General features: G+C 37.7%; 1 protein-coding gene across 3 annotated transcripts in view; it reads left to right on the top strand.

Annotated features, from left to right (window-relative positions):
- LOC114660252 (ataxin 7-like 1) overlaps positions 1-16,309 on the top strand; it is a 124,198-nt gene that overhangs the window by 83,486 nt on the left and 24,403 nt on the right. For all 3 annotated transcript variants that reach the window (XM_028812839.2, XM_051931038.1, XM_051931042.1), the window contains one exon: positions 12,201-12,478. In XM_028812839.2, coding sequence (XP_028668672.1) covers positions 12,201-12,478 — 278 coding nt within the window. The remainder of the gene's footprint in view (positions 1-12,200; positions 12,479-16,309) is intronic.

The raw sequence follows: 16,309 nt of genomic DNA, 5'->3' as shown, positions 1-16,309 counted from the left end.
CTTGTGACCATGAACTGTAGAAAACCAGTTAGAAATTGGATGGATGCTTAAATGCACACCTGTTTGACGTAATCAAAGAATAAATGTGAAGCCTCCGTGCCTTTCTAGGGTCCTCATACAACATTTTGACATTTCAAGTTGAACAATTAAAACTCACATCTGATCAGTCACATCATTGCACTCACAAAGCATGCATGAAGCTATTTATGAGCTAACAAAATCCTATGTGTGAGTTTTGGCTTATTCTTAATTAATAATAAGCACGAGTTCCAAAGTCATCCGCTGAATTTTGCAGAGAAAGTATTTCTAGGTATGACTTCTGTTTTTCTTTTCGACACGTGGAGATGCAGTCCTATATCATCTTCTCTACGTGAGCCATTTTTATATGTAGTTCTTATTCAAATTTTTTTTCCTGTATTTGTGTTCTGGAGTAATTTGTCTAATGGTGTGTGTCTAGTACCATCTATCATTCGATACTATTAATACTGATTTAAAGGATAGAACTGTTATGTTTTTGGAACATTGGTGTCAACTAGCACCAAAAATATCGGTTCTTTTGACATCCCAAATAATCCGTATGATATCATAGTTATGCTCAGATTCATATAATTCCAACTCTTGTTTTATTTTTGATGCCTGTAGCTTTAAGGCAAGTTATTTTTAATGTGTTACTTATTATACTTTTTCAGTTAAACTCTGGGTTATAATTTACATTACTGTGCGTATGTGTTTTTACACCATTGTTCGTCCCTTCATGTACAATTCTAAATTAGGTCTGCACCCCCATTCCTAATTTCAAACAACCCTCAGTTATCCTATTTATATTCCTCCCTCACACATTTGAGCCCCTGTGGTTCAAATGTAACCCATCATGACAGAACAGGCTCCATTTGATCCAAAAGGAGTTCCAATGCCCTACAAACCTGTACCCTTATATACTCACCAAGATTTGAGCCACACATTAAGCATCTTAATAGTCTTGTTGACCACTGTATCACAGCCCTCATTCAGCATTAGATAAAACGGCTCCTTTAAAACATAATGAGGTTTCCTTTAAGTGTTTGCTCATTGGTATAATTCAGAATTGCGATATATGAAAGCTGCTGGCCGACGCCTTGAGAGAATGTCACGTAAGACTGGCCTCACCATGCACATCCAGGCTTTCTCTGACCACCAAAGAGCTTACAGAGAAGCACTAACTGCTGCCAAGAACACCCATTATGGCAGAATAATAGAAAGTGGCCACGATAACACAAGGGTTTTGTTTTCTGTAGTTAATAAACTAATCGAACCCGCATCTGGCCCAACTACCACTTCTACTGAAGTCTGTGAGGAATTCCTCCACTTTTTCCATAACAAAATTAAAGATCTAAATAATTCAACTAACATAAATACATCATCTGTTTATATCTCTTCCTGTTTTCCCACTTTATCCAGCTCCTTCTCCAAGTTCTCACCAGTCACATCTGCGTTTGTTAATAACCTGCTTTGTAAGATGAGACCGACCCCATCCCCAACACACTACTTAAATCCTGCTTTCATGCCATAATCCCGACTGTTACAATAATAATAAACTCATACCTTGACACTGGCTCTGAGCCGATCACTTTTAAAATCGCTTCTGTAACCCCAATGTTAAAAAAGTCTGGTCTTGATGCTGACAATCTTAACAATTTTCGGCCTATTTCCCAATTATGAGCGTGTTGTAGCTTCCCAACTTACCAACTACTTAACATCTAATAATTTGATGGAACCCTTTCAGTCTGGTTTCAGGGCGCAGCACAGCTGTGAAACTGCTCTGCTACAGGTAACCAATGATTTGCTTATGGTAGCAGACTCTGGACAAACCAGCATATTAATTCTATTAGACCTCAGTGCAGCATTTGACACTGTCAGACATGATATTCTACTGTCCAGAATGGAAAACATGCTGGGTATCTCTGGCATTTCCCTCCAGCGGTTCAAGTCCTATCTGACTGATAGGCAAGAATTTGTTAGTCTTGGCAACAGCAGATCCAGCTCCATGCCAGTCACACAAGGAGTTCCTCAGGGCTCTGTCCTCGGCCCTCTTCTCTTTTGTATTTATATGCTTCCCCTTGGCCATATTATTCATAGCTTTGGACTGGGTTATCATTTTTATGCAGACGATAATCAGCTTTATTTCAATGTTAAAAGTGGACCTTCATCAGAGCTCTCTCGGCTCACAACCTGCCTCAGTGAAATTAATACCTGGATGGAGCAGAACTCTTTAAAATTAAATTGCAACAAAACTGATCTCCTGCAAATTGAGACTAAAGTGCAACTTAATAAAATGAGCTCCTTCCCAGTCCATCTCAGCGGGGATCTAATCAGACCTGCCTCTACTGCAAAGAATCTTGGTGTCATTTTTGATTCCTCCCTTTCATATTCCGTCCACATAAACCACATTAAGAAACTTTCTTACTTTCACCTCCGTAACATATCCTGGGTTCACTCCTTCCTGTCCTTTTCTAATGCTGAGAAACTTGTCCATGCTTTTATCACATCCTGCATCGATTATTGTAATTCCCTACTGACAGGTGCCCCTTCTAATCTTATATCACAGTTCCAGCTTATTCAAAACTTAGCTGCAAGAGTCCTTACTCGAACCAGCAGCAGCGAGCACATAACACCCATCCTGCCCCGCCTTCACTGGCTCCCTGTGTCTTACAGAGTCGAATATAAAATCCTACTAATAACTTAAAAAGCCTTAAATGACCTTGCGCCAAACTACATCAGTGACCTTCTCCATCACTATGTGCCTGTCTGCCCTCTAAGGTCCTCTGATTCTGGCAATCTTGTTGTGCCCCATACTAATCTCCATGGGTGACAGGGCCTTCAGCTGTATAGCGCCCAGACTCTGGAATGACCTACCGAAATTAATCAGGTCAGTTGACTCCATGAATTCTTTTAAAAAACAACACAAAACTCATCTGTTCAGGAAGACTTTTAGCTCTACTTGACTTTATTACCCTTCTTTTAGTTTACCTCTATGTCAAGTTGCTCATGTAACCTATGTGTGTGTGCTAGACCATCAATTATGGTGTCTGTTAGGCTTTTTCTCTGAATTTACTGTCTTAATCTTCTTTATTTATTTATCTGGTTTGTACAATGCTATATACTGTATACCCTGCCTTTTGTATCTTAAACTCTGTGAAGTGCCATGAGCATGGGAAAGGCGCTATATAAATAAATGTATTATTATTAACCTTACCTGGAGTGGTGCATAGCACAGGCAGAACTTTTGAGAAAACTACCTTGTCAGTTCTGCTCCACAGCTTAGTGCCCAACTATTTAAATTTGGATTGCAGACCTGATAGCCTATCTATATGTATGTCATTTGTCCCAACATGAACAATGACAACGGGATCCACCACACTCTAGCCATGATCCTGTCCACCCTTCAAAGAAGGTCCCCACCTGTGCACCTGGAGGGGAACACACTGTGTGAGACTCTCATTTTTTGCAGCAAACCTGTGTCCCACACTATCACAACCTCTGTCTTTTGGGATCTGATTTTGAGGTGGACTGTTGGTGTTTCTCATGCCTGTCTATCACCGTAGAGTTTTCAGAGTCACCATCCAGCTCCTCAAGGTTCTGAAAACTGTTGGACACTTCCATTTCTGGGGTTAGTAACCCCAGACAGTGTGCACCCTTTGATTTTGACTGTGACACCCTTATCTCTACCTGTTTAGTTTGGAGCCTCTTCCTGCCCCACTTTAAGGGTGCAGATCAGTTCTATAACAGATACCTGGGCCAGGTTTGCAAATTTACTACTGCAATATAGGCCAGCCACTTCTTCCTCCAGTTTAGCAACCCTGAGCTTGAGGTGCTGGATCAGATAGCATCTCCTATATATGTAACCTTTGAGGTAGCTTCCAAAAAGTACAACATCCAACAGGACTTGCATTGTACTTGCCTCATTTTTAAAATTTGGATTTGGATTACTATACTGCTAAACATCTTTTTATTAAATTTAAACGATTTAAGTTAAATTGTTAAAATTAACACTACTGGCTCCTTAAAGGATAAGGTCACAATTTTTCAAGTTGAAGTTATTCCTTCACAATTATTGTATATATCAATTTGCCACATAAAACTGTGTTCTAAAGCTAAGCTTATATATATATATATATATATATATATATATATATATATATATATATACAGTAATCCCTCGCTATATTGCGCTTCGCCTTTCGCGGCTTCACTCTATCGTGGATTTTATATGTAAGCATATTTAAATATATATTGCGGATTTTTTGCTGGTTCGCGGATTTCTGCGGACAATGGGTCTTTTAATTTCTGGTACATGCTTCCTCAGTTGGTTTGCCCAGTTGATTTCATACAAGGGACGCTATTGGCAGATGGCTGAAAAGCTACCCAACTTACTTTTCTCTCTCTCTCTCTTGTGCTGACATTCTCTGATCCTGATGTAGGGGGATTGAGCAGGGGGGCTGTTCGCACACCTAGACGATACGGACGCTCGTCTAAAAATGCTGAAAAATTATCTTCACGTTGCTCCCTTCTGTGCAGCTGCTTCGTGAAGCGACATGCTGCACGGTGCTTTGCATACTTAAAAGCTCGAAGGGCACGTATTGACTTTTGATTGTTTGTTTTTCTCTGTCTCTCTCTTTCTCTGCTCCTGACAGAGGGGGTGTGAGCTGCCGCCTTCAACAGCTTTGTCCGGCGGTGCTTCTCATACTTAAAAGCCAGACAGCCCTATTGATTTTTGTTTGCTTTTCTCTCTCTCTCTCTCTCTCTCTCTCTGACGCGCACTCCTTTGAAGAGGAAGATATGTTTGCATTCTTTTAATTGTGCGACGGAACTGTCATCTCTGTCTTGTCATGGAGCACAGTTTAAACTTTTGAAAAAGAGACAAATGTTTGTTTGCAGTGTTTGAATAAAGTTCCTGTCTCTCTACAACTTCCTGTGTTTCTGTGCAAATCTGTGACCCAAGCATGACAATATAAAAATAACCATATAAACATATGGTTTCTACTTCGCGGATTTTCACCTTTCGCGGGGGGTTCTGGAACGCAACCCCCGCGATGGAGGAGGGATTACTGTATATATATATACAGTGGTGTGAAAAACTATTTGCCCCCTTCCTGATTTCTTATTCTTTTGCATGTTTGTCATACAAAATGTTTCTGATCATCAAACACATTTAACCATTAGTCAAATATAACACAAGTAAACACAAAATGCAGTTTTTAAATGATGGTGTTTATTATTTAGGGAGAAAAAAAATCCAAACCTACATGGCCCTGTGTGAAAAAGTAATTGCCCCCTTGTTAAAAAATAACCTAACTGTGGTGTATCACACCTGAGTTCAATTTCCGTAGCCACCCCCAGGCCTGATTACTGCCACACCTGTTTCAATCAAGAAATCACTTAAATAGGAGCTGCCTGACACAGAGAAGTAGACCAAAAGCACCTCAAAAGCTAGACATCATGCCAAGATCCAAAGAAATTCAGGAACAAATGTGAACAGAAGTAATTGAGATCTATCAGTCTGGTAAAGGTTATAAAGCCATTTCTAAAGCTTTGGGACTCCAGCGAACCACAGTGAGAGCCATTATCCACAAATGGCAAAAACATGGAACAGTGGTGAACCTTCCCAGGAGTGGCCGGCCGACCAAAAATTACCCCAAGAGCGCAGAGACGACTCATCCGAGAGGTCACAAAAGACCCCAGGACAACGTCTAAAGAACTGCAGGCCTCACTTGCCTCAATTAAGGTCAGTGTTCACGACTCCACCATAAGAAAGAGACTGGGCAAAAACGGCCTGCATGGCAGATTTCCAAGACGCAAACCACTGTTAAGCAAAAACAACATTAGGGCTCGTCTCAATTTTGCTAAGAAACATCTCAATGATTGCCAAGACTTTTGGGAAAATACCTTGTGGACTGATGAGACAAAAGTTGAACTTTTTGGAAGGCAAATGTCCTGTTACATCTGGCGTAAAAGGAACACAGCATTTCAGAAAAAGAACATCATACCAACAGTAAAATATGGTGGTGGTAGTGTGATGGTCTGGGGTTGTTTTGCTGCTTCAGGACCTGGAAGGCTTGCTGTGATAGATGGAACCATGAATTCTACTGTCTACCAAAAAATCCTGAAGGAGAATGTCCGGCCATCTGTTCGTCAACTCAAGCTGAAGTGATCTTGGGTGCTGCAACAGGACAATGACCCAAAACACACCAGCAAATCCACCTTTGAATGGCTGAAGAAAAACAAAATGAAGACTTTGGAGTGGCCTAGTCAAAGTCCTGACCTGAATCCAATTGAGATGCTATGGCATGACCTTAAAAAGGCGGTTCATGCTAGAAAACCCTCAAATAAAGCTGAATTACAACAATTTTGCAAAGATGAGTGGGCCAAAATTCCTCCAGAGCGCTGTAAAAGACTCATTGCAAGTTATCGCAAACGCTTGATTGCAGTTATTGCTGCTAAGGGTGGCCCAACCAGTTATTAGGTTCAGGGGGCAATTACTTTTTCACACAGGGCCATGTAGGTTTGGATTTTTTTTTCTCCCTAAATAATAAAAACCACCATTTACAAACTGCATTTTGTGTTTACTTGTGTTATATTTGACTAATGTTTAAATGTGTTTGATGATCAGAAACATTTTGTGTGACAAACATGCAAAAGAATAAGAAATCAGGAAGGGGGCAAATAGTTTTTCACACCACTGTATATATATATATATATATATATATATAAATAAATAAATACCTAGTCTGTTCTTGCACCTTACAACATGGCTTACTGTGACCTGGATTCAAACATGAAAAAAGGCTTAAGCTTACCAAATATGGCCTCTTTGAAGCAGCAATGGTTCCAATTTAAAATGTGCCTTCTGCATTTATTGGGCATCATTATGATAACGAAAGGAATCTATTAATAACGATCACGGATTCTTCGAACTATTTTCCTGTTCACTCATCTACTCACAGCCTCCTTCATGGTTGAAGCTTAAATGTAAAAAAGAAAGTTTATCAGCACAAAACCAAACTTGTCTGAAGCTACTTAGAGTAATATTGTCTTTCGAGAAAATGGTTAGAAAATGAGCATATTCAGGGTGTGAACCAGGATACCTTAGAGTTATGACTTGTAGTGCTTAGTTGGAGGATGACCTACTAAAAGCAGATCTACAAATGTGTAGCACTCATTTCTCTGTAAACTAGTATTTGCTAAAGATAAAAAAACATGTTCCTGATTGTCTGTTATTGAAGCCAATTGCTGTTCCAAACATATTTAATATAAGTCATTTCACTGCAGCTGCAACTGAAGTGGGCTGAAATGTAGAGCCGTAGAATATTAACAATAACAATGTTTTTTACTAGCAAACTGAATGTGGTATATATGAGTAGCTCTTATGTAGGGAAGCAAGGTAGAACAATTATTACGTGTGCTGCTTCATGTGAATTATGTGTCTGGTTGCTGTCCACATAAATAATAATAACAATCTCCATAGGTCACTCGGATCTCTCACACATCAATGCTAAGTAAGTGTTTAACACTGCAAAAAATAAGATAAATAAGCAGACTTACTTTAATGAAAGCTGCTCATTCGGTCGTTCTAGTTTTTATTGTTTCTTCCAGTTGAATTTTGAAAAGTGGAAAAATGTCTCCAGAACTCCATGATTGATGATAGCTGAAAATTTCGTCCCTATCTGTTGCCCACACTGCAGCCTCATGTAAAAAAGTGATCTTATCCTGATACATCTAAGATTTCCATCATTGGAAATCGCCATCACGCTCTGTGCAAGAGAGGCAATCTTCTTGATTGTCCATATCTTCATAATTTACATATGTGCTCCAAGAATCTACACTAGCATCAATGAGCCTTCCAGTTGTGTATTTTACTTTTTTTTCCCCTCTAGTTCTTCTTCCCTCTCTGATTTTTTCCTCTTTGGTCTTCTGGATCTCTGAATGACTGTATTCTGGCTCGTTCAAATATGTTTCAGTTATAATGCTAAATGAATCCATATCTTCATAGTCAGACATTTTGCCAATTTAAAAGGACAGCTTATTTGTCTAGGACCTTAAAGAAAACAACTCCAAAAGTGAAAGTAGTGTGTGCAATATTCACAACACAAGCTGTAGGAAACCATGCACCTGAGTTTGTGGGGATGGGACGTTATTGTGCAGGGATGATGATGACGAAGGGAGAGAAATTAATGAAGACAAGGAGCCAGTTTCCTGTTTTCTTAACTTTGTGTCTTCTTATTTCTTCTTACTTTCAAGCTGTCTGCCTACACTGTTTCTGCTACTTCTTATTAATAAACATGCTTCTGCCCTCTTGATAGCTTTAAGTTTCTTGAGCACTAAGAACTGTTCAATTAAATAAAACATTTTATACACTACTTCCTCTTCACTTCTTCACTAAGAAAACTCACTTACTGAATATCAGCCAGTAGTTATTTAGTCATTTATTCACTTGTCTGTTTCTACTGCAATTTGCCCCTGATCGGCACTTACTTGCTAGATGCTTGTCTGCATACTGTGCAGCCTTTCGCTTTATTTGTTTCAAGTAAGCTGCCTACCTGTACTTAAATTATTTCTTCCTTCTGAACGTGTATGCTCTTGTTCTTTACTAGTGCTAACACTTTACTGTATTAACACTATTTAGTGCTGTGTCCAGTTATTTTTCATATACCTTAAACTCTTCCTACTAAGGAATTGCTGTTACTTTTAACTGCTCATTGCCATTACTCCAGGTATTTACTCATGGATTTGCCAGTTTCTACAACTGTTTTCTGTGCTTTCTGCCCCACGCTATGCCATACTGTGCCTTGCAAATGCTAGTTTTGAATACAAGTAACATTTCTAAATGATTTTTCAAACATTCAGCTATCTTTGTTTCTTTGCAGGCAAAAAAAGGCAAAAAAAAACTCTTCAAAAGGGAAAAAAACTTTACAAAATTCCAATGTATCTCCTTATGGGCAACCAAAAACAACATTGTTAGGAGCAAAATTTGTACTTGAAATTACATGGATTATGTCCGCATTTAATCTCAGTCTCCAATCACTAGATCATCTTCTCCCAGTGATTTTATCATGAGTGGTTTATATTTATACAGTAGGGAACTTGGAGACATACAATACAAATAGTGATATTTAATTATTATTTTTTTGTGCATTTTATACAATGTAGTACTGAGAAAAGCGCTATATAAATGTAAAGAATTATTATGTGATTTACATTTGTTACCACTGGGGGCATTGCAGCACCCGAAAACCCAAACGCAACCTCACAGACACAAGGTTTATTAGCAAGAATAACTTGTAGAAAGGTTTCAAAATGACATAAATCAAATATGACTCCTCTCTCTTTTTGCTTCTCTCCTTCCACTCTTCCTGACAAGCTTTGTCCTCTTTCACCCAACTCTGACTTGCTTGAATGAGGTTAAGTGGTCTGTTTTATCATGGACCCTGAAGTATTTCTAGCGCTAGAGCATACAGTAGCTTGATGAAAGAACGTGTGGGTCAATCAGAAGTCCCAAAAATTAGGGACTTTGAATCCTTTCAGCTCCCCTTGGCAGCCCCCACTGAACCCAACAGGGTTGCCTCACGAGACTACAGGTATCAGCATGGCATGAGAGCATCCGTGTGAGGGTCTTTACCCAAAGAGGCTACCACTTAGCGTATTGTGTAGGAAGATATTTATCAGAGCTCATCTCCCTCAGTCCTTCCATTGTACTGGCTTCCCAGCCAGGTAAGGATCCTTCTTCGATCCTGGTCAGGATGCCAGTCAATGTGTGCCGTTCATTACACATTACAGGTTTTAGTCATCTCCACATGCCTTACCTCATCAGTTTTGGTTGCTTTCTTGTACACCAAAATTTTACAGTTGGCCGTGCTTTTTGAAATTTGTCACATATCATTGATGTATATAAACTACTGGTTATTTGCGGTGCTCTTAGGTTATAATTATCATAATGATGCCCCATAAATGCAGAAGGCACATTAAAATGCTATTTGAAAAAGAAAAAAGTAAAACATGAAAAATATTATATATGCTGTAACAAAATGCAGTTTTTGATTAGGCAATATTCCAAATCATCAAGATGTACCTTATTTCTGTCAGGAGCAGTTAAAAAACAACATGAAATATACATGAATTCAGTTTATGTTGGTATGTGATTGGTGTGCCATGAGATACATTTTTGTTTTACAATTTGTGGAAAAGCTATGTACCGGTAGTTGTAAGTTATAACTGAAGTTACTTTGTCTTTTGTAGCTCTAATGCTTACCATCCACAACCATGTTATCAAAAAAGGTTCATACGTAACAATTTTTTGCATATCATTTGTGTTCAACTTTGTGAGTATATCTGCTTCACCCACTTTCCCTCTGGACTTTTAAACCCCCAACAGACCTCAGAAATACCAGCTACTCTTTGGCGTAGTCTGTTCAGCAACTTGAGAGATCATTCCATGGTGATGTTGAGAGTGTAAAAGCTGTGGGGTTAAAATAGTGTTATTCAGATTCTTTAATAGAAGAGGCGAGACACTGTTCAACCAAACTTTTTATTCTACAAAGCAGAATAACAATAGCATGTACAATCAGCCCAAAGATCTAGCAGCTAAAACTTTTTATAGCTTAAGAGTGCACCATGAAATAAAGAGAAAGAAATACAGCCTGTCTTTTGAAACTTTGAGACAACTTGCACATCCTTTTGTATCTATAAAACAGATGATCATCTTATTTAAATCTCACAAATCCCTCAGCTGTGTAAGGTTATTTCCTTTTAAAAATGGTTCAGTGTTAAAAACAAGACAGACCATTTTATGCAGGAAATACCACAGATGTAAGGTGAGGGAGTGGGAAATTTGCAGTCTTGATTATTGAATAAAACAGGTTAGGAGACACATTTAAAAGAGGCAACCCACAACAAAAGAGTGTGTCTCTTGCAAGTTGTAATGTGATTACAATGTAAATGTACAACGTGAATGCTGTAGGACAGTGCCCGTCTTCTCTGGTACAGCTTTAACCTATAATAGACATGGAAGACATCTCACTTATCATCTATAGAAAAACATTCTGTTTGGAAGAAGCTTACCAGGTTTTTGGGGGTAAAATTTTTAATTTACCCAAGAACAGGCAGAGAACAGACAAAGTAAAGAATTTAACTAATTTAATATTGGGATTTGGAAGGAAACAAACACAAGCATCAGGTGAACAGGCAAGTGACTAGGCTGGAATTTGAATACGCTGTTCTGGAGTAATAGGCAGCAGTGCTAACAAGTGTTCCACCATACTGCCCAGTATTTAGATTTTAAAGTATAACTCTCAAAAAGTATTGTTTATACTAAAAATGTTTTGTCCAAAAAAAAAAAGAACATATGTACACTATGACTGAAATACAAATTCTAATAATGTATCAAACCATTACTTCTGACTGCTTTCCACAACGCTACAAACTGTTGTTAAAATAGACCCTGTAGATACAGTTAGGACTTCTGGATTATCTTACAGTAGTTTAGAACATATTGATTCAGATCTGTTAGTTTTTACTTTGCAGAAGCTATACACTCTGGAAAAATCAGAGACTAGGTCTAACTTAGCTAAACATATACTTTTTAAAGTCTTGCTACATACAGTGTTTAGGAATCATTATTTCCTTTATGCTTGGTGGTATCAGCTGCATGTAGATGAGCAGTTGGAAATGCCAACGTTTTGACCTTTGGATGATCCTAGCTTTGGCTAAGGTTTCCATATACCCAAGTAGTACTTTAAATGTCTCTATTATTAAAAAAATCACTATAGCTTTACCATGCCTTAAACAATTACATATTTTGTAAGTGGTTAAGTAGTTGTTTTTATTAAAAGTCAATATGTTTTGTTTGAAAAACAAGTTTAGCTATATTAAGAGTGTATGGTAAAAGCTTTTTAAAGCAAACCAGAATAAACTTTTAATTTAGAGTGCAGTGTCTATAAATGTGAGGATTACAAGAATCACAAAACTGGTTTTACATGAAGCAGTTTACTTTTTTTTTACATGAAGAAACAATTTAGCAGAATACCACAAGTGGACCCTGTTAATTGGATAGTGTTGATTTAGGTAGTTAAGATTTATAGTGTTGGTCAATTTTCATGGTCTTTTTCATTGATACTAATTATATGCAGAGAAATTGTTAAATAATTCTCTTAAATACTTTTTGTTTTTAGTGTGCCTATACCTGTAGTCAGCCTTGAGAAGATTTCTAACTTGGCAAAGGCTGAAAGTGATAGTGTTAAAATGATTTCCACTGCACTTGTGTCCTCCACCTCTTCATCTACCACATCTGCTGCAGCTTTGGCTAAATCTTCGGCATCAACAGCAGCAAAGCAAGTGTCCCTGTCACCAGAGAAGATTGTGAATGGCAAAGGAGTCACATCCCCCTCATTATTAGACAGAAAACAGCAGAATGGAACCAAAAGCTGCAAGTCTTACAAACGACTTTCTGGTGAGTCTGTGCATCATTTCTTTTTCTGTATTTAATATTTGTGGAGATTGCTGGACATCATAAATGTTGCTTTTCTTTAAAAAAAAAAAAAAAAAGTGTCGCCTTACCCTCTATTACTATGTAGTTTAGCTCATGCACTGAACACTATAGTAAACTGTATAATTGCATTATGTATTTGGTCTAACTAGTTTCCATTCTTCTCTGTAATGGACTAGCACTCCATTGAATGGTGGTTATGACCTTATGCCATACACTCTGGGACTGCATGACGCTCCACTGTAAAAAGTGTGTTAAGAAAATAGAATGTTAAAAAATTTTTTATATTGTTCTGAAACCACTGGTCTTTCAAGATATTGTCAATTTGATTGATCAGTAAAATGCAATTTCTGGTTTAGGATTTTTTTTATAATCAAAGAGTAAATAACTGATAAGGATTTAGCATAAGCATGAGCTGCAATTAAAAGGAAGCTGTTTGTATTCTTTGTTACATTTTGTAGAAGCATTTGACAGATAAAGACTAATAGAATAGGGGTGAATTAAATAAGAACAGAATGTTCATTACAACATTGTATTGCCCCAGACCACAAGTGGTCAGTGCTAAAGAAAGGGTAGTATATCCTAGTTAAATAGCATCTAAAATCATATTAGTCATGTTTGATTACTTTCATCATTATTTTTTAATGTACTTGAAATTGGTTATGCCAGAGAATAAATGGAACATGTCAAAATAAAGGGCGTTGAAGGGAAGCATACAATTTGAAATGGACCAGGTTAGACTGTGAGGAAGACTGCAAAAATTGATGGATGTAGTATGCATGGTAGGCAAGAAGGTGCAGGAAGTATGAAATTAAGGTCAATGGTGACGTAAAGGTTGTGAGGTTTATACAGAGGCAAGGAAGACAACATGAGGACATTTTTATTTAGGTTCTTTCATTCCCCACAGTAGCATGTACATACAGTAGATACTACTAAGTCTAGACACACAATGGCAATAGATGCCATCAAGAGTATACTATGAAAAAAACCAAACACAGAATTATACAGTATAGGGGCATGGGTATTTGGGATATAAGAAAAGAAATCAACTTTATAGGGACTAAAGTGTGTACATGCAATAGCATAATGTTATGCAGCAAGATCATGAGATAAACTGATAAAATACCAATTAAACAGTTGAAAAATCAATATTTTTAACATTTTTATTATTAGAAAAAAAGAAATGGGTAGGACATGTGACCAGAGGAGTGAGTATATAGAAACAATGGAAAGATTAAAGCCCAGATAATGTTATTATGGGATATGAAAAGAAGACAGTAACAGGAGACCATAAATTGACCTGGAGTTTGGTGAAGTGGCTCCAGTACCACCTTAGTTCTTTAATTTGCTTGTGGTAAAGTGGAAGCTGGCTTTTTTGAGTAAATTCTCTGTTTATTAAAGAATCTATGCTCTTATTCTCATACATGGTTAGAAAATATTGGTGATAATGGTCACAAGTGGTAGAATGTAATGATAAGGTTTCGTTTTTAATTGTTTTCTCAATTTTCTCAGTGGTTTTCAAGGAAACCTAATTTGTTTATGTAGGTTTTTTGGGTTGCTGAATGCATTTATGACGTTTGTGTTCAGTTTTAACCACATTTTGAGGTAGTTTAAAAAATCAATTGCATCTTTTCCGACATTATTTGTTTTCCTTAGAGGACCATAGCATTGTTATGTGAGACACCTAGAAGTGCATGATGATCAGTATTGTGCATGTCTTGATTTTCCAGGAGTACAGATTCTTCAGAAATACTTTTTGTTAGCTTTCAAGCAAAAGATTATTGTTCTTTCTCCTTTTGACTATGAATTTGATTTAGTTTTTTGGCTTGGTTATTTGTTTCATTTGACTTTCTAGTGTTTGATCTTGGACTGTTATTATAACTATATTTCATTTTCTTGGACCTAATACAAATCCAAATTGTCTTCTGACCACTTTATGCAGCACATAGAAATTAAGTTTTACAAACTCGTTTTCCAGAAATGAGCAAGTAGCTTGCTATTCTGAGATGACTTCAGAGAAGGGAAATCCTCTTTTAGATCGAAAATTATCAGTTGGTATTTGGTAAAGGAACCTCTGCAGCAGTACTAACATTTATGGTATATTGTGTGTTTGAACAAAGAAAGCACTGCACTGGGTAATATTTGCCACCTGTAAGGAATGCATCTTGCTACGCTTTTACTACTAAAATAGATTGACATACTCCCATACATATATATGGTATAAAATGAAAAACAAAATTCTGATAGATAGATAGATAGTTGATCTTAGTGTATCATTGATATATCTAAATGAAAAGTATTACAATACTCAACTGTACTGAAAGTTTTGCACCACTACCAATTATATAACCTGGTTATTTTGTTCAGATGGTATGTCATGCTTGGTTTTTAATCTTGTGCTTGGTGGGTTGCCTCATACAATCTACAACCAATGGAATTGCACCCACAGTTTCATTTATGCCGGCATCCTAAAAAGCATTAGTTCCTATGTTTGTGAGGACAATTTTTTAACAGTTTGCCATCGACAGCAGTCCATTTCTTTGGTTGTCTGTCAGTTTTAGTTTATTTACAAAACAGTGCCTTTGTATGGTGGTATTAAGATATCAATACAGAGAATATACTTAAGGATTGAGAAGTAATAAATCTAATTTAACCTCATTAGTGTTAGACCTGAGTGTCACTCGGCCTGTGAAAACAGTGCTAAAAGTTTTAGTCCCGAGTGCCACTCAGGAAACTATTTAGACGCGTCTCACATAAGTGCTAGACCCAAGGATAACTCGGGCTATAAAAGGGCCAACAAAGTTAGTCCTGAGCGTTACACAGGCAACGGTACAGGCATTTCTTACATAAGCATCAGGCCCGAGCATTACCTGGGCAATGGTGTAGATGCATCTTCTCCTAGCCTCATAATGGCATTTCGTAAGAAACGTTTCTCAGCAGCTCAGGTGTTGCTTGTTCTCATGCTCTTGCCAGTGATATAAGCAGTAATGTTGAGGAGCCTCTTATCAGCAGTGGTGACAAAGTGAATTACTTCAGGCAGTGAAATTGAAGTGGACAGTGAAACTGAAAGTGATTCTGATGAATCCAAAAGTGACGCTTACGTTTAGGTTTCTTCTTCAAGTTATTTCTTGATGATGACATGATCGAAAGAATTGTCGTTGAGACAAATTGTTATGCAGAACGGTATCAGGTAAATGACCGTACACCTAATCAGTTTCCCCATTCAAAGATATACTACACAAAAGACCTATACTGTCAATAATGACGGTATTAGCATCATCATCATCATTATTTTTATTATTCATTTCATATTATTATTATTCATTATTACCCTAGGTTCTTGTCTATAAGCCGGACTCATGTATAAGCCGGAGACCAAAAATCATACGATTTTTTAAAATAAAATCGTATCATAGATAAGCCGGACTCATGGATAAGCCGAACGTACTATAACCTATAACTAATAGAAGGGAGGGAGGTCAGTGGTCTCACTCGCACCCATTTAATTTCTTTAAGGGGGGAGAGAGTGTGAGATATTGGCGTCTCTCTCACTCCCCGCATGGCGCGGTTGGAGCGGCCGGAGCGCGTTCTTTCTGCTCTGGGCGTCGCCGAGTCAACACGCGCGCGTAGCGGTCATTTAAATTGTGATTTTATATGTAAGCATATTTAAATATATATCGCGGATTTTTTGCTGGTTCGCGGATTTCTGCGGACAATGGGTCTTTTAATTTCTGGTACATGCTTCCTCAGTTGGTTTGCCCAGTTGATTTCATACAAGGGACGCTATTGGCAAGA

This window comes from Erpetoichthys calabaricus, chromosome 1, assembly GCF_900747795.2.
Source record: "Erpetoichthys calabaricus chromosome 1, fErpCal1.3, whole genome shotgun sequence".
NCBI lineage: Eukaryota > Metazoa > Chordata > Cladistia > Polypteriformes > Polypteridae > Erpetoichthys > Erpetoichthys calabaricus.
Note: the sequence above shows the minus strand (reverse complement) of the source record. Positions and strands in the feature narration are given on the sequence as shown.